We start from the raw sequence: 19346 nt of genomic DNA, 5'->3' as shown, positions 1-19346 counted from the left end.
GTAGAGCATGGGAAGCTGAAAAGTCCTTGGCTAGTGTAAGCATTACCTCGCAACAACTAAAACATCAGTGCATTATCAACTTTGTTCTCATCCTAAATCCAAAACACAGCACTGTACCAGCTACTAGGAAGGAAATTAACTCTATCCCTGCCGAAACCAGGACAGAGACTAATTTACTGAGACTCTAGCCAGTACCATTCCAAGACGCTCTAATTGGAAACACAGTGAGTAAAGAGCCAATCATTTGAAAAACAAAGATCTCAAAACTGCACATGACTAGAGACTGCTTATTGATTTTTACTATAAGGTGGATAAACACTGCTAAGATAGCAATTTGCATCTGTGACCAGTTTGACACAAAGCAGTCGCAGGAAGGGACAGTTTTAATCTTGGTTTAAGACAGCATATTAAAGAGATGCAGCATGGAATGACCCCTTAACTCTTCTATTCTGCAGAATATGAATATTGGCGGGGGGGAGAGGGAAAGCATGAAATAGCCTCAGATAGACAAGATAGCTGAGAGTGATTATGGTGGCCACTATCCAGCTACCTCAGTGGAACCTGGCCAAGAATCAGCAATATGGAAACTTAGAGAAAAGGGAAGGGGGAAAAAAAAAAAAGGCATGCTATATTTCAGCACTAAATAGGATCAGGAAGATGCCTTCAGATTAAGTAACACTGTTAAGGGAAACAGAGGTAAGCAAGAAATCATCCAAGGAGTTAAAAACAGACTGGTAGCTGTAAGATAAATGGAAAATTATTTTTTAAGCAGCTAACAGCTCCTAACTTTTTCCAGAAAAAAGCCCTACCCTGTAGGTCAGTAAAAGCCTCAGGCTCTCTAAATCAAAGCCTGCAACATAAGACCTTTGGGGTTCGATGTGAAGTTTAGCAGTATTGTAAGCTAGTTATGCAAAGACCTGAGAAGGTTCACCTGTCAGTTCAGACTAATTACTCTCATAACTCTTAGAGCACATTAGCAGTTTGTGTGCATCTGCTCTTAGCCAATAATTTTACAGCATGTCTTAATTCAGCCCACAAAAAGCCTGTTCACACTCTCACAGCCTTCATGATTTTGTAACATATTATATATACATAGCCACAATTAATAATTTGGTTGGTATCCACACAAAGCTCATTCTATTGCCTCAACCCTGCACATATGCGTAACTTGCTGCCTCACCTCTTACCCACGCATTTGAAATGTTAAATTTAACTCTTCTTTGTGGGGAAGACATACGTATCTGCAAAAAGCACTTACAACCCATTTCATTTTGGGACAGTTCACTGACAAAAGCCAGAAGAGGAGACCCCATCATATCAGTTCCACAGGGCTGGTCAGACAATCCCATCCACATAAAAAGAACAGCAAAACCAACAACAGTGTATTTTAGCCTCCTGGCAGGGATGATTTTTTGCTCCCTATCAGAATCTTAATCCAACTGCATGTAAACAAACCCTTGCTTAAAACAAGACACCTTCATAACCAGATTATAAATTCAGTTATAAATGAGCGTTGACTAAAATAAAGAGAAATTAATAAAGCTTATCTTTCCCTGTACAAATCAAGGCAATTTCAGTGCATACAACTAACATTTTGGCTTAGCAGGACATAAGAGCTCAGTTTTCCACACTATAAAAAACCACCATTTAAGGCACCTAAAATACTAATTTACCACTAAGGAACTGCAACTATATTCATCAGGGAAGAGATTTGTCAGCTGCAGAGTGACAGTTTTAATCTAGCATATTTTTGATTGATATAGTTTATTTAATGTGTTTTTACTGACTTATGTCTAGCAACATCTCACACTGGAGAGGAGATGTGCAGGTACTTGGTCTGGCTGATCTTCAGAGAGTGAGACTATTTAAGAGATGGGAACTCTTCTTGTTTTCCAGTAACTGTGAAGCTGCTCAGACTTCCTCTCTAGTGGGACACGCACACGCAAGAGGAAGACACTTGCAAATGGTTTCTGATCAGAATGCTGAATATCGTCTGACTCATTCCTGTCACATTTGCATAATGCAAAGCACACCAAGAGATCTTGCAAACCTTTATGAAAGCATAAGTGTACGTATCAAACTAAGCAAATCGAAGGCAGTTTGCACAACTGGCTCTAGAACATTATACCCACTTAAAAACATTTCACAGAATGCCTCCAATCTCATAAAACAGAACCAAACAAGAAGAAATGAGATGCAGCTTTACTGTACAACATTACATGAGCACCAGTGATTTTCCTGCCCACATAACACTCAATGAGGGAGAAAGAGAGGATAATGAAGAGGCCCTTTAATAGAAAAAGATTTTGAGAGGACTTGGTTTTAAAGGCCTGAGACAGCACATTGCCATTTTCTTGTGCCCATGTTTCAACAGATGGGCACAGCTCCCAGCAGGTCATCAGCCACACTTTAAAAAAAACACAAAACCCAAAACAAAACACCAAAACCCAATCCAACCCAAACACCAAACAAAAAACAACCAGGATTATGCTGGTATTGCACTTACAACCTGAAGTTCAAAGACAGTTGTCATGGTTTATCCTAGCAGGCAGCTAAACACCACACAGCCGTTTGCTCACTCCCCTCCAGTGGGATGGGGGAGGGAAACAGAAAAAAGGTAAAACTAGTGGGTTGTAATAGGACAGAAAAAGAAGGGAAAATAATAATGATAAAAGAATATACAAAACAAGTGATGCACAATGCAGTTGCTCACTACCCGCTGACCGATGCCCAGCCAGTTCCTGAGCAGCAGCCGCACCCCCCCTGTCTATGGTATGGAATATCCCTCTGGTCAGTTGGGGTCAGCTGTCCTGGCTGTGCCCCCTCCCAGCTTCTTGTGCCCCCCACAGCCTGCTTGCTGGAATAGCAGTATGAGAAGCTGAAAAGTCCTTGACTTAGTGTAAGCACTGCTCAGCAGCAACTAAAACATCAGTGTGTTATCAACATTATTCTCATCCTAAATCCAAAACACAGCACTATACCAGCTACTAGGAAGAAAATTAACTCTATCCCAGCTGAAACCAGGACAACAGTTCAAACAGTCCATTCTTACAGACTGTTCAAGCCAGCACTGGAGGTCGTTATGGGATACAACAGAGCTTTCACTCAGCAACTTTGGTCATTTCCACCTGGTCAGGTTCTGCTAAGAGAAAAAGATTTCAAGTAACAGATGTACTGAAAGACCCTTGTTAGCCAAAGACATCAGGTACACTCCAAATTCAAACTTCTGGGCATGCAGGAAGCTAACTTCAGTTTCAAAAAAACAGTCAACACGGCAAAAACATTAGATCAAAAAAAAATACCCAGAAAAAAAGAAAATTATTTCAGTGGATTTTGCAGCTAAATAACCTTTGTGAAAATATATTTAATCACAACTCTGCTTCACAGGTTGTTTTGAGAAATGTTTCTAACAATTTTAAAAGCCAAAAGAAACAAATTGCACCAACTGGTTATGCTCAGTTATATTTCTAAATCTATAAAGTGACCAAAGCAACTTGTTTCAGATATAAACCCTTTGTTTCTTTTCCAGGTTTCCTTAGCTCTTTGATCATGAGGGATACAACTTGTATGTCAATGTTCTTAACGTTGTATCCTCAGTCATTTTATTAGGAAGACTTGGTCAATACACCTAACAATCAACCCCAACTTTTATACAACTGCCAAAAATGACAGCCTTTGCTGCACAAAGCTTATTCGCTTTCATAGTGATTCATGCCTTTAGCGTATGTAAACCTCAATAGGGCAAACGCACTGAATTCTATAAAAACACAAAGTAGGGTTGGTGTACTAACGCCTTATGTTGATCTTTAATTCATGATAACTTTAAGAAGAAATGTATGATTTTTTTCAGTCTGCTATGGAATAATGAACTAATATATCCCAGAAATCTTTTAATGACATTGAAGTTTAGCCTATTTTTGGGTCACAGTATGCCATAGTTAAAAACGTTGATTCACTCTAACACTAAACCATTTTTCTTTCTTCTCCGAACTCATCATTAGATTACGGTTCAACTTCTGGAGAACCAATAGTATACAGAATGAAACACCCACAATTCTGTACTCACAAAGTTGGAATAACAAAGTTCAGAATTACAATGGCCTCAATTTAACCATAAAAAGCCCAACAATTTCTGGCAAAACGGGAAAGATTAGCCTTTCAAAAAGAAAAGAAAAACACACACCCCACCAGAGCCTTTAAAAATATGCACTCCTTGGTAAACTGAAAAAAGAACATGCTTTGATAACTAATGATAGACTGAGGAGTCAGAGAGAAAGATGTCTGAACAATAAACAAGGAATTAGATGTTGAAGAATAAGGATCATTCCTTTAAAACAAGAAAAGCCGTCAGAACTAAATAGCCTACATCTAACCCCAAGAGGAAGCCCATATGGAATGCCAGAAGTCATTATGAATGGCAAAAAGTGGAAAAATACCAATAACCTCCTCTTTCGAAAAAGGAGGAGGAAAGATGACCACCATACAGTAAGGACTACACGCATGCCAGAGTTGCCTGATGGTTGGTAACATACACTCATTTCAGTGTCAAAACAGTGTTCCTACTCTGACTTAAACTGGGAAAGTACAAGGCCCAAGAGCTCCAAAGCAAGTTTAACTTGCATTCTACCTTAGAAAAAGTCCAAAACCACAGTTGTGGGGCCTTACTGAAAGTAACCTTCTGAACTGTGCACTGTAAGGGAGGGGAGAGGGGAAAAATGAGGAGCATTAAAAAAAAAGAAGAGGTAGGGGGGGGGGGGGCAACATCTGCACATCAAAGCGATGCTTTAATAAAATTCCCCTTATGTCATGAAGTTCCTCTTTCGCTTCAGGGCTAATAAAATAGCATTAGTTCATGTCCAATTCTCTCCATAAAAGGAAAATAAAACATTTAAATGGAATTTGCTCACACCAAGTGAGAGTAGAACTTTGTATATTTAAGAGACTGAGCCTACAATAGTCGCTGTAGCTCACAATCACATGGATTGGGAAAAGAAATACTGGTCCAAAGTTACTCAGGGTTAGGAAGAAAAACAGTATACTAATACAGGAATCATTTTTTCATTTAAAAAGATGCACTACGTATAGTATCTCAAAGGAACAGAGAAATATAAAACTGATAAACAAGTACTGATACAAGTTTGATTTTTTATTTATTTATTTATTTATTAATGTAACATACTATTAGAAACACCAGCAATCTTTACAAGAGAAATCTATTCCTGTTTGCTTGGCTTATGGGCAAAAGAAAAAAAATCAGAGTGTCCTTAGATGAATAATGCAGAAATGCAGATACTAAATGCCCAAAGCAGAGACTTGCTCCAGAATCCTAAAGTCAAGACAGCTGAGGCACCAAATTCTTTATGGAAGAGATCAGAGATAACTAAAACCATCTCCTAATTAGTGTCTCAAATTAGAAGAACTGTTCCAGGTCAAGAACAAATTAAAACAAGAATAGAACTTGTTATGGCTCCATTGCAATAACCTGGAAGGGATATCATAATGCAGGTCACTGACACCCTAGGGTATATTATTTGACCACAGACTAATTTTAAGCTCGCAAGTACATTATAGGAGCACAATATCTCCATTGTAAGTCTCAGTAAAAGCAAAGGCACTAAAACTCTCCCTTACTGGCAGATTCCAGTCAGGACATCAATGCCTTGACCACAAAAAAACCTCCCCCCCCAGGGCCCTGAACAGGGGTCAATCATTCCTACACAACAAAATGGGATTTTTAGACCATGCGTTAGCGTGCATGCATTCAAAAACTCTCCCAAAAGTGGAGTTCTGGGAAGACCTCAGTATGTGGAAGCCATTTCACTAATGTACTCACAAACCAGGATCAGGCCTTATCTAAAGATATTAAATACATATCTTGCACCATGACAGATGCCAGTTGGTCCCAGCTGGTTTGCAGCAATATTGCTAGTATGCAGCCATAAAACCTCCCTGCAAATACAGCTATCCAATTAAGTTGACTTTTAAGCAGCTGTTTGGAAGCTGGGCTCTTCTGGCAAAGCTATAAAAGCAAAAAGCAGTCTTCACCTGAGACCTCCATTTAATCAGTGGCAAGAGAGAACAAAAATATAACTCCATATAGAAGACAGATGAATCACTAATTGAGATAAACTAGAATAGTTGCAAGGTCAAGACTCAGGCTTTTCTAGGTTTCACATGGGTTGCTGCATTTAAAAAAAAAAAAAAATCCTCAGGTTTTCGGCTACTCATCTCCACAAATGTATTCATTAACAACACAGGAATCGCCTCCCTCAGTGGCTTAATATAAGGTTAACAGGGAAACCGAAGGCTCAAAGGCCACAGTGGAGGGAGGCTGTACCACAGGGATCCCAGGAGGGGCTGCACTGTTCAACAGCTTCGAGTGATCTGAGAAGGCGACAGAGGGGTGAAGTGGCAAAGTTCGCCAAGACAGTTATTAAGCATACTCAAACCTTAAAATTGATGAGTTGCACAGGTAACTTTTAATACTAAAAGACCAAGTGATAAATGTCAGATTAAATACAATATGCAAAATAACACGCATGAGGAAAAACACAACCAAAAACCCCAAAGGACCGTAACTATACGAAGCTATAGGTTTTAAACAAACTATTACTCCTCAGCAAATATTCTGGAATCGTGGAGGTAGTAATCTGAAAACAAATTAGAAACATTACCTAATATTCTGTTAAGAAAGAACCAAAACAAATATTTTGACCCTGTAAATCTGTTCTGTGTCAGCCCCTGAATACTCTGACTACCTACACTCAACCCATCTCAAAAAACACTAAAATGAACTAAAAAAAGTTAAGAAGGGAACAAGGATAAATCAAATGGTTTTTGCACTATAGGAGATCAGACTCCCCCACCTTCCTTCTCAGAAAAAAGCGACAGAGACAAGAGGACATTTGCAAATCTATTCTCCCCATGAGAAGTACAGGGAGAGATGTCTTCCTACTCTCTCTTGCAAGGGGAGGGGGACAGAAGAGGAAAAAAAAGTCAGTAAAATTCCCAGGTAGCACGTTTCAAACCAAAAAAGAGAATAACTTTTTTCCACATAGTACATGTTTACATTATGGGAATTTAATGCTATAATGTACAGATGGACTCAAAATGCCTTTAGAAAGATGCACAGAAGGTGTGGCCATCAGTGGCTGCTAAAACACAATAGTCCAGATAGAGCCTCCAGCTGAGAAAGTCACTAAAACTTGACTATAGGAAGCCAAGACCTTATACAAGGAGGAAGATGATGTCCAGTGCTGAACGTCTCACCCAATACAGCCAGCACTCAAGGGGTCCATCTCACCCAGTCTCTAATGGCAAATCGTACAGATATTCAGAGAAGAATAGAGGAACATTATATGTGTGAAGAGTTTTCTATTACTTTTAATCATTAAAACGCATATAATTCAGTTCATATGGGAACTGCTCCCAGAATGATACGGGACAGTATTTTAACATTATGAAGGGTAGAATTTACTTCCATAGGAGAAAGTCTAAAGCATAATCCATTATAAAGGTATAATAAACTTAATAGTATCTTTGGCAATGAACAGTGAGTAGGAGAAAGCTGACTAATACAGGTAGTTGGCAACATGGTACAAGGGCTGTGTAAAGGTCAGCTCGAATCTGTCTATGATAGCGCTGAAAAACCTTACCAAACCCAAGCACACCCCAACAGTGTTACTTGTTCCCTGCATTAGGACATGAGAGCTAGCTCCACTCATTCGGATGATGCCCCCTCCCCCCCGCAATTAGTAAATTAGGAGTTTTGGGGACCATGACTGAGGGAAAGCAGGTGGTTTTACAAGAGTTTGAGTAGGTATGGCCAGACTTCTCATTTTGGACTGCAATCCTGAACAAAACCAGCTAAATCTAGTTAGATTCAAAGCAAACTAAGAAAATGGTATAATCGTATTTGCTTTGTGAGGACTTTAAACTAGGGAGCCCAAGTATAGTCTAGAACTATACTCTCATGGGGTAGCTCAGCCACTTCCATGGAATGCTAATCTGCAACTCACAGAAGTCACCCATGGGTAGATTTCAGTAGCTGACCAGACTGTAGAGCCGCTCTTTTATCAACGTATTGACTTATGTTTAATAACTTCAGCTTTTTTGAAAGTTAAAAATGATTTTTCTTCTCAACAAATAAGCTTTACACGGAACTTATTACTCATAATGCAAACAGCATCAACAGTGTCTCTAATCTTACTGCAGCATCATGCACATGTTTGTAATCCAAAGAGAGACAGGTGGAATGAAACACAAGCTTTTAAAGGAAAAGAAAGCTCAAGAAAGTTTATAGAAACATTGGAAGCCTCTTTTTACCTATGCTCTTCCTTTTTACATTACCTAAATAAACTGAGCGAAGGTAACAGCTTGCAAGATTTCCAGTCATAACAATCCATAAAGGAAGGGGTGGAAGCCAGGAAAGCTGGGTCAACTATAATCACTTTGGTTATTTTTTGTGACCCTGTAAAGAGAGTTGTTACTTTCAGTCTGGGTCTTCCTAAGTAGAGTCACAACAGTCTTCATCTATCCATCCCGGCAGAGAGCAAGTTACACTCTTAACCTAAAAAGCAATTTTCAGGAAAAAAAACAAGGAATGTATCACTTCCTGCTAAGGAGTAAGGAAGTGTCAAAACAGCTTGATGCTGGAAGAAAGTTTAAGCATCCTGGTACAAATGGTCAAAACAGACAAATCCACACATTAGTTTTTGACAAAGTAGAGTTTCATTAGAGGTAGGGCAGAGGCGTCGGTGCAAAATATATTTTAAGAAATAAGGACAGAAGTGAAGGCAAGGAGGAAGCAGAAGCAACTTCTGCTTCCTCCATTCCAGTGGTCAGAAAAGAGCCTGAATTGCCAGTCCGTGCTTTATCACTTCCAGGGCTAAGGATACATCTTGACAAAGTATTCTTCAAGGACATGCAAAACATTACAAAAACATAAAATTTAGCTGTGGAATATACGCACAACAGGTTTTCCTGATATTGCCTCAGCAAGGCATGTTTGTCAAGCTGATATTCATCTCACCAAAATTCAAGTACTGTTTGGAGGCAAGGTTGGGAAAAACAACATTTTAAATGCCAAATTTCACCTTTAAAAATTTTCATTGTACTTGTCTCCGTTACAGCTGCCACTTCCTCCTCATTTTCCTCCTTGCATTTGTTTCTTCCCTTCCTCTGCAACCGTAGGACACACTTTGAGCACTTGTTTGCCTGCCCTCCTCCCCCCAAGAATTTGGGAGTTTTCCCTGACTAGTTTTGCCCCAGTAGTAGTAAACATTAAAGCACAAGACCTGAACTACACAGGAGCTCAGGGAAATACCTCTTAAGTAAAAGTGGCAGATTTTCCAGAGGAACTAGCAAAAGATGCACATTTCTGCAGCTTAAAATCTTTCCTAGTATTCTGAAATAAATTCACTTAAACCTGGAATCTAAGCATAGCTCTTTCCAAGTAGACCATAATCTACTGTTAACAGCAGAAACTAAAAGCCAGATCAAATGGTTAAAATATCACTTTCATATTTATGCTAAAGAAGTGTAGGTAACAAAAGAATACTCAAAATTTGACTGCACATAAGGATTTATAATGGAAAAACCTACTCAAGCTCAGCAAGAGTTGCATGGTTTAAAATTTTGTGCCAATTTCTCACAAACCAGAGGGCTGACTAGCTTAGACCACAAGTCTTCTGCACTAGCAGAGCTGCTACGATTAGTGGAACCTGCTGGCTCATACATAACTCATGAAGAATTCCCCCCTTTCCTCCCAAGGGAAACAATTTTGCGTAACAGCAGCACTTTTTTTTTCCCTCCACATGTAAACCTGTAGAGTTTTAGTACAAGTTAGAGCAAGAAGTAGATTGGCCCAATGCAGAAAGCATGAATTCCAGAGACAAATTATTTAAATAAGAGGTTTTAGAGACTAACAGTATAATTACAGTTCAGCTGAACTTAAAAAAAAAGCTTTCTGCTCTCTGCATGAGGTCCAGCTGCAGTGGAGCCAACACACAGTTGATGACAAAGCGTGCATGCTGACATGAATGCATGCAAAGAAGCTAAATTCAGCAGGTACAAACAGAATACCCTGTTAAGTATTCTCTTTCTATATTTTATTTATAAAGGTCAGTAATGTTTGAACATCACAATTATAAATTAATTACTCTACAGAGGCTGACAGTCTACTTCCTAGACAAAAATAGCTTTCCTAACTTTTGCCTTATTCCAGTCACCACCCTGACCTGCCCCCACGGGATCAAAAAAACCAACTGATTTGATGAATCCTTAATAACAGGACTGTCTATCTGTTTTCACAACCTCAAACAACTGGAGATAAAAGGATCCAAGATCAGGTACAGAAACTCAAGTGAGCAATCATTCCTTAAGGTGGAAAAAAGCCTCTTGGGCTCTTCAAGACATTTAAGACATTTTTAAAATGGGCTTTTATTTAGTATCTACATAAAAACACTATTCTTTTACTAAAAGAGAGAAATACAGACTGAGGAAAATTATGAACACAACCATTTAAAATGCAAGTTTCAGATGCATCTAGTAACTAATCAAGAAGTATTGTAGAGTAGCATCTGGGTTTCAGAAATATAATAAATATCCTAAAAATAATTCTCATGAGCAGTTTTGGAGACTGACAGTTCACTTTTTGCTCTACTAGAGCTCAGCTGTACAACCCCATGTGTTTAGCACGTCACCGTGAAAAAACACATTCTTAAGTTTGTTAAACCAATTCTCACTTGAGTTGTCAGATGGTGGCACCAACCATGCATATAAGACATGAGAACAAGTTCAGGCTCCACCGCAGACAGTCTGCTTTACAACCGTTTTTCTATTCTATTTGAACACCTACTCTTATGAGGTGTTACAAGATGACTTCAAAGTTGAAGGCATGTGCCACTCATGAGCAGTGCTTTAAATATTCAGCAACAGGGCATGAGCCTAGAATGTGACAAAGAAAGTGCAGCTTGAAGCTTGACAGATTGAGATCAACAATGTTCCATCTAAAAAGTTACAGATATTTGAGGGAAATGAACAACTTTACATAGCATTCCCCACACTATACATAACGAAAAAAAAAATCATAGAAAGTACTCTCCTATCCTATTTTCTCTCCCAAGGCCCAAAGCATCTAAAAACCACATTTTTATTTCCTTGTGTGTATTCTATTCACTGAGTTTGCCCGACCCGACTTGGGAGATAATGTCCCCTGCCACTGCAGAGCCAGCAAAGGAAATGAAAAAGCAAGAACTGCTGTGGGATAAAGCTGCAGATAAGAACTTGTGTTATCAAACTACTGCAGTATCAGTTTGCTGATCTGCACAGAAATGCAGAATGCATACAAGTCACCTATTCATTTGCATTTTGAATTTTAACAGAATTTTCATAGAAAACTGGAAATGATAGAGATCAAAGGCAGCTTTCCTAACAAAATGCTAAATAAAGCAAGTAAAAAATAAAAAAACATTGAGACCTAGTGCCTCTTTTTACTAGTGCCCCAGTGAAATGAATTTACACAAAAGCTCCATTTCTAAGTCCATAAGATTAGGCATCAGAGGAAGAACAAATGCATTTCCTTGGTCACTTTTCTACCTAAACATTACATTCACAAGCCACAGCTTCATCTCTCTGGCTAGCACCTATCCCACCAGCACTGAAAGAAGGGAGTGAGAGCAGGGGGGAGAAGGGAAATAGGCTTATCCTTTGCTACACATCTTGCTAATTAAGACCTCCAGACTAGCCAGCTCAGACATTAATGCATCACACACCTTTTAACACAGAACTAAGCATAGGCTAAGTATTTATCCAGAGTCCCATGTAAGTTTTGTAGATCATGCTGAATCCCATAATGTGGTTATCATTACTCCAGCTACCTGAAAGTTAGCTTGGACATAGCTACAGAAGGTACAGTCCCATCTCTTCACTACGCAGTGCAGACGTACCCGTAATCCTCTGTGCAGAGGGCTGTGACAGACTCCTCAGTTCTGCTTACTGCTTTAACAACACTCTGCTGTCAAACCTGGAAAGGATATTCTGCAATTCAACACCACAGACCAGAAGAAATGTGAAGCTACATACATAGTTACGCAGGAAAAACTCAAACAAAACTCATCTCAACTAGTTCATACGTATGTTGCCAAATCCTTTGCTGATGCCCCTTATGAATGGCTTTATAAATGTGCTTTTTTTCGGGGGGGGGTGGGGGGGAGCGGGGTGGGGTAGAGGTGCTTGTTTGGGTTTTTTAAAGTTGTTTATTGTTACGGTTCTAGAACTAGCTTTGATTTTTCAAATATTTCAAGACCTACATAAATAAAATCATTAACAATTTAGCAAAGGTTTTAATTCAGAGGTAACCAGCAAGTTAAATATGGAAATCTGGCATCATCGGTATAACAGCCTTAAATTAATACAACAGTTCAGTCTCACAGCAATCGTGAAGATGTCCTAATGTCATCTTTAGTAGTTCCTCCAGTTTAGATTTATATTGTAAAATTCATCATGTTTGATGAATTACATTCCCTTTTTGCTCAATGTGAGATTATAAGATTTTTGGCTCCAGTGTTCTTGGGGGACTAATGCTTAATTTTCTTTCATTTTCAAAGAAATAGAATTAGTTTTGCCCAGTACAATTTTTCCTGACGTTTAGGCTTTAGTTACTGATTTCTGGTATATAGCCACTGGCAACTTTAAAGCACAAGGGATTTTATCAAGGGGTCATACAGTTCACTGCTTATGTCAGGCTGAGCTGTACACAGACAAATTGGATTCCTTATCTCCCCTCGCTTAGTTGGATCCTTATTGATTATAGTGAGAAATCAGAAAAGTCTGAATTTCACTACAAACAGGATTCCTCCTCCTCCCCCAATTAGCAGGGCTCTGCACAGAAGCTGGAAAATTATACTACGTTTATGACACTCTCAATCCTTTATACATGCCACTAAATGTCATAATCCGTATTTTCTTCCCCCAACTATGATCAAGCTTTTACCATTTTCATTTAAAAAAACCCCTAAACCTAAGTTAGTCCATTAACACCTAGGATGTCCCTCAGAATAACAGATTTTATTGATCTGAAATTCTCAGACATTACCTCATCATATAGTTACCACAACAGAAATGGCACTGAACCAAAGAGGAGAGACGACATTTTTGTGTTGCCAGTAAATAAAAACAAAAGCACATCACATTGGTTGCAGTTTGACACGCGTGTTGAACAAGGCAGATAAATAATTTAGCAAGCCAAAATTTGGTTTGCTAATATGTCTACGCTAACACTTTTCAGAAGTCTGTCACACCAGTCGTATCAAAAGCTGGACCTCACAGAGAGGCTGCAACAATAGCACTTCCATTAAATTGGCAAAAGGCAGCTGGAGCTTCAAATTAGCATCATTTCCCCTGGTTATAACAGAAAGCAATACATGTTAAGTCAATATAACAAAATTAGCTAAACTGACCACTAGCTTTAATCGGTGTCTTGTTTGACATTCAAAACTCCAGTAGGCTTTAGGTAGCACACAGCTCACAAGAGCTAATTTTTCTCTGCTTTCAGTGACAAGTTTAAATAATCATCACAAATAGCTACTAAATAAAGACAAAGATGCCATTTTTAAGGAGGAATGTGTTTACTCCTTGCTTTCAAAGACCACTTTACACCTTCAGTCTGGAATACTCCATATTTATATCTTCTGCACAGAGACACCTTCAGCATTGCAATCCTGCTCTAAGCAGGTCTGAGCTCTTTTACAAATACAGAACATGAGTGTTTTCTTTTCTGGGCAGACGCACCTTGTGGAGGTTAGGTAGTTCCTTCCCACAACCCTTCCCCCCAGTGCCTAGAGAAGTTGGCTAATAAAACACATCCCACCTTCAGATTACTGTCATACATAAGAGGAACAATATTTGAGAAGTTCGTACTAAAAACATAGGCATTGAATAGTTGGGTAGACCAGAAGAATGCAACCTCTTATAGCAGCATCTCTCTGTAACACAGATCTCCAACTGCCAGCATGCCAAATCAACTACACTTAAGATAATTGTATTTGTCTTTATGAGTCTCTGATTTTCTGACAGTTTTGTCTTCTTAGACCGCAATATTGATCACATACTGATGACAAACATTATCTTCATTCAAGGCCGCCAGCCAAGGAGCATGACCTAAGCACACCTTTACAAATCAACCATCACTTACAACAAAGTTGACACTCACAGCTAAGTCACAGAATAACATAGGTTGGAAAGGCCTCTGGAAGTCACCCCAATCCACCCTCGTGCTCAAAACAAGTCTAATTAGATGAGAGTGCTCAGGGACTTGTCTGGGTATCTCCAAGGATGGGGATTCTACAACTTCTCTGGGCAACCTGTTCTAATATTTGACCTATTTCACTATAAAGCACACAGTGCTTGCAATTTGCCTGAATCATTAATTCAGAAAACTGTTTCTCACATATTAAAATCATCAAGACCACACTGAGTTCATTCCCTTACAAAAAATGGGGAAAGATGAAGGACGTGTGTAAGAAAGGGAGAGGAAGGATGAGAGTGAAGACAATTTCACCCAAAACAGAGGAAAAGTCTTTGCACTACTCTTCAGCAAGCCATGAATTTCTGTTCTCTAGCACAGATACGATGACATAACAGCCAATGCAGGTGAGGTCAAAGACAAGGGATGAGGAAAAAGAGAAGGGAGACCATGCTCCCCTTGTTTATCATACTCCTCCCTCTATTCAAAACCGTTTCACTGTATCCAGACACAGAAAAATGGTTTTCATGCAGGAACTGAAAATGCCATCTCAGCATCAATTGTTTGCAACCACTCAATCCTCTTAAAGGCTGACAGAAAGAAAATAAGTCTGGTGGCAAACAATCACGTGAACAGAACCTGTGGTGACTGTCAAGTGTATGATCAGAGTAGGAAAAAAAATCTTGACTTTGCTGAACGAAATTGTCAAGTGATCAAAATCCTATCAAGGAATTCCTTCTTTTAGCATATAGAGAATGTGGTTTGTGTGTCACACAGAAGTGAAAACCCCAAAATTAAAGACGATAGCCCTCTACTTAAAACATCACCTGAATAATTTTACTCATAAAAACAATCTGTAAGTGCCCCTGAATTAATTATGCTGACAACTACTGGGAACAGGAACTTACTCAGTTCTTCAGAAGATCACTTTCCAGCTATGCCCCAACCCTACGACAGAAGAGGGAGAAAGAGGAAATGGAGCAGTGGTCTATAGTTTTTTTTAAAAAAACGCAATTCTAACATTCAAGATATTCATGAATATGTTTAGTGCTTCTGTATTAACCATGCAGAAACAGTTATCAGAGCACCATGGTATTAACTGTACACTTCAGGTTAGGTGTAGGAAGCATAGAGAAAAGAAATGATGATGAGATGAGAGAAAGAATGATGATTTTTCTTCTCTCCTCCCCACCCGGCTCCTGCCAAACCATCAGCAAGTATTAGCACACCTTAGGTCTGGATACTTGCGAGTTAGCACAAAGGCCAACAAAACCAGAAGCTGCTAGAAGTACAATCGGTTTTGGGGACATAAAACCTGAATAACAGATATAGACAGAGACTGAAGTTAACTATTCCCAACTTCAATAAATACAGCAAGTGAAAGGGGAAAAGACTGAAAAAGCATTACGTCAACCATCAACTATTCAAAGTGAAAAACAGTAAATCAAAATTTCAAGTAGGAATCCCTCAGTTTCCTTTTTTTAAAATTTTTTAAATAACAGGACAGGCTATCTTCACACCCCCAATAGGATGCCAGTCACCAACAAGTTTTTGTGAAGCAACCACCAGTACATGAAAAGAACAGTGATCTTGAGAGCTGCAGCACTGTACTGTAATCAGAAGATGCAGCAGGAAGCACCAAGCTTTCCTTCCTCTGGAAAAGGCTTGGTGAGTAGTATTTAGCGTATTTCAAAAGTTTAAAGAAAGCTGTCAGTTTGCATCTCCTGAATGGCAATACCACACACTGCTACAGAACCACTAGACAAAAGGGTAAGAGGATCCAGTGTACTGCCAGGGTTACAAAAATCATAGAAACAGCTTTTACCATATAGTGCCCACAAAAGAAAAGGCCAAGCACTTTTCCTCTTCACTCAGCTGTTTTACAATTGCAAGCCAAAGGTCAACTATCTTCACTCACTTTTGGAAACCAGCCACAAGATTACTAATAACCAGCTTAATGGCTACAGTTCAAATACGATTCAGTCAAGTCCCGAATACATGGGTATGCAGCAATAATGGCACCATGACATCACAAGCAAGTTATCTGCTGAAATCAGAGGGAGTCAGACAGCGTGCATCTTTGCCTTCTCTCCCCACAAAGAGAAACATGAACTTCCAAGGAGTGGGAATTAAAGTGTTAGAGATTTTGTTCTTTCCTTAGTGTGGCCAAGGCATAACATTTCGCTACTAAACAATCCTTTGCCATCATCATATATGCCGTCAAACTAACTCGACTTTCTGGAGGTGCATCACGACAGGTGTCTAATAGCTATATTTAAAGAAGTCTTCACTACACGTCAAGTTATGTGTGTGCCTCAGCAAGGGATATCTAAAGAGTGAAGCGTGCAGGTGCATTCAACATGTTACAAGTTTATTTCTCTTCCCAATTCATTTGAGGGCAGCAGGATTGACCTGATTAGTAAGACAGATCACATGAGGCACATGAATGGGATACCCTGAGATTTCTCAGTCATGAGCAAAGTCCTAACAAAACAGATCTGGTGTGTCTGGTGGAAATTAATTTCCACAACTTGAAACACATTTGAAGTGAACCAGACTTTCAAAATGACAAAGAGCCACTGAAGTTTGTCAGTTTGAGTAAAGTGAACTGTAACAATTCTAATTGTTTTTGGCTTATTTGTCTGAAATTTGCCAGCTTTAGACAGTGAACCTTACCATGCTGCACAGAACTCACCTCAACTATGTGCTGAAGAAGGATTCCTGAAACTCTGGGAGTTTCCATTAACTTCAGTGATAATCTTGAGCAATTTACCATTTCTATAACTCACTTTACTCATCTATGAAGTAAGTATGTAAAATTTGTAAGCATTTTCAGAATATGAGCTGAAAGGAAATAGTTTGAAGAACTGTTCATCAATGCTTTGAGGAAGTGTTCAGCCTAGGTTTTGTGTAGAGTAGGAAAATCCCCCTCTGTATTCTAGGAAAAATACAATGATTAATGTAGTATAACAGCATACATACCACCATGTTTCTATTCTTGTGAGAAAATTTGTATTTATGGGATGACATAGATAGGACTCAAGAACATCTTACTATCAGCCACTGTGCGCAGTTGTAAGAGTTTTAGCACAGACTATACTTTCAAAAGTCTAAAAAAAAAGTTATTTTTCCTTTAATTCTTAGAGAATAAAATGTTTTTAAATTAATGCAAATTTTACAAGACATTTTTTCACGTACTTCAGCAAACTTCTATACCAAACTAGATAAAAATAATTAAGAATACACTTTAAAATAAACTAGATTTCATTATACTTAATTTTTCCTTCCTGTTCAGCATTTTCTACAAGCTGACTTCAGCTGTGCTCTACTTCAAGTACACCATAAAAGCTGAGGGTAGCTAGATATAACCCAAAATAGAATAATACAGCTCAGGTTAAGAAAAATAAATGCAAGGTTATCACAGAAGACTTCTAAAATCCTGACAGTCTCAAATGTTTAAAAACAGCAGAAGGAAATATTCTGGTAACATACATAAACACTGGAATTGAGGTGTACAGGTCTAACAGGCATTTTTAGGCCAATTATGGGCCAGGGATGCATAGGATATATACAGATGCAATTATTTTAAAAGGTAACAATCTCAAAGCAGGATACATTTTTGTAACCTTCTATCTGTTGATGGCCACACAATATTTCTGCACTTTTAACAAAGCCACAGTTATGTTACTGAAATATCAGCTATAAAAGACACATATTAAGTTTACACATAGAGGTTGTTTTTTCCAACTTATCTTAAAATAGTAGTTAAAATCAAGCCCTTCCCTGGCAAAAATGTTGAGCAGATGAGTAATCCCACTGAGGTCTGCAGGACTTGATTTGTCAGCATACACAAAGTTACAGCCTTACATCTGCAGGATTGGCACCTCTCAAAACAGTTTCTACCCGAAGCATTTTAGAAAGAAGCCGCTTAAAATACTTTAATACTAAATACGTCACACAAGGAAAGTAAAGCCCATCTTATACGTTCATGGAGAAATACTGACCCTGAATGAAACTCCATTAAAACATTCCACAACATGGCTCTTATTACTCAGAAGCAACAAAGCTCAGAGTTATGCTTCACTGAGGCCAAATCACTATGCATTTTTATATTTTAACCCTGCCAAAATAAAATTTTAGGCTTGTTCTGTGTGTCCAGTTTTTTTTAAATAAAGTTTTAGAAATTCAAGTATTTTTCAAATCCCTTTAATATAGCCAAGATGAAGCCTAAAAAGCCTTTGATATATTGAAAGAACTATAGACCAAAATTCCTCTAATGCACTCCAACATCCACTTACATCTACACAGATCCATTAAGTATTCAGCCACAAGCTTATCACTCGAGTTCATCAGGACTGAAGATAAAACTCAGCAGCAATATTTGACAGCCTGATGCTAAAGGATTATCTACTGAGAAATAATCTAATCACTGTTCTTTGATATTGGAATCCTTGGCAAGAGGCAAAGGAAAGGAACACCAAATTGATCTTGATCACTTTAAGGGGTTTCCTCTCGTAGAAGGGAATTCAGTGTAGAGATTATCTTGTACTTTTGCTTACTTGCTACCATGTTTACAGCTCAGTTTTCAAATATTCCATTCTCTGAAGAGAGAAATGAGAGACTTTGGGATGCATCCTTAATACAGAAACGAAACAGCCTCTCCTGCTCTTAGAGAGGTCAGACTGGGATTGAGGAAATCTTGAGGTACCCTGTTAAAAGGAGATGGCGTTCGCTGGCAACGCAAAAGAGGGTCAGGTCTGACGGACAGGAAGAGACTCACGAGAGAAGCTGAAAAGCCCAGGGCGAAAGAGGGAACTCCCAGGCCCTTACCCTCCACTTACCTTAAGGATATCCCCCCGTTTGAAGCTCAGCTCGTCATCCGCGGTGGCTTTGAAGTCGTACTTGGCGATGGCTTCCATGCTGGGGCTGCCGCGCACGGCGGTGCGGGCGGTGGGAAGGAAGCGCTCCCCGAAGCCTCCGCTCCTCCCGCGGCGGCTCCCGCCTCAGCCCTCCCGCGGCCCGGCTCCGTCCGAGACGCCGGCCCCGTCTCTCACATACAGGGAGACCGGGGGACGATCCGCCCTAGGGAAGGGGGAGAAGG

The 19346-nt window shown here is 39.2% G+C and overlaps 1 protein-coding gene across 1 annotated transcript in view; it reads right to left on the bottom strand.

Annotated features, from left to right (window-relative positions):
• Positions 1-19346, bottom strand: part of GRB2 (growth factor receptor bound protein 2) — a 59887-nt gene that overhangs the window by 29531 nt on the left and 11010 nt on the right. Inside the window, exon 2 of the mRNA XM_009279642.2 lies at positions 19087-19327. Within this exon, the coding sequence (XP_009277917.1) occupies positions 19087-19164 (78 nt within the window). The 5' untranslated portion in view covers positions 19165-19327. The remainder of the gene's footprint in view (positions 1-19086; positions 19328-19346) is intronic.

This window comes from Aptenodytes forsteri, unplaced genomic scaffold (genome assembly GCF_000699145.1).
Source record: "Aptenodytes forsteri isolate BGI_AS27 unplaced genomic scaffold, ASM69914v1 Scaffold563, whole genome shotgun sequence".
Lineage (NCBI taxonomy): Eukaryota > Metazoa > Chordata > Aves > Sphenisciformes > Spheniscidae > Aptenodytes > Aptenodytes forsteri.
This window is presented reverse-complemented; position numbering and strand designations above follow the sequence as displayed.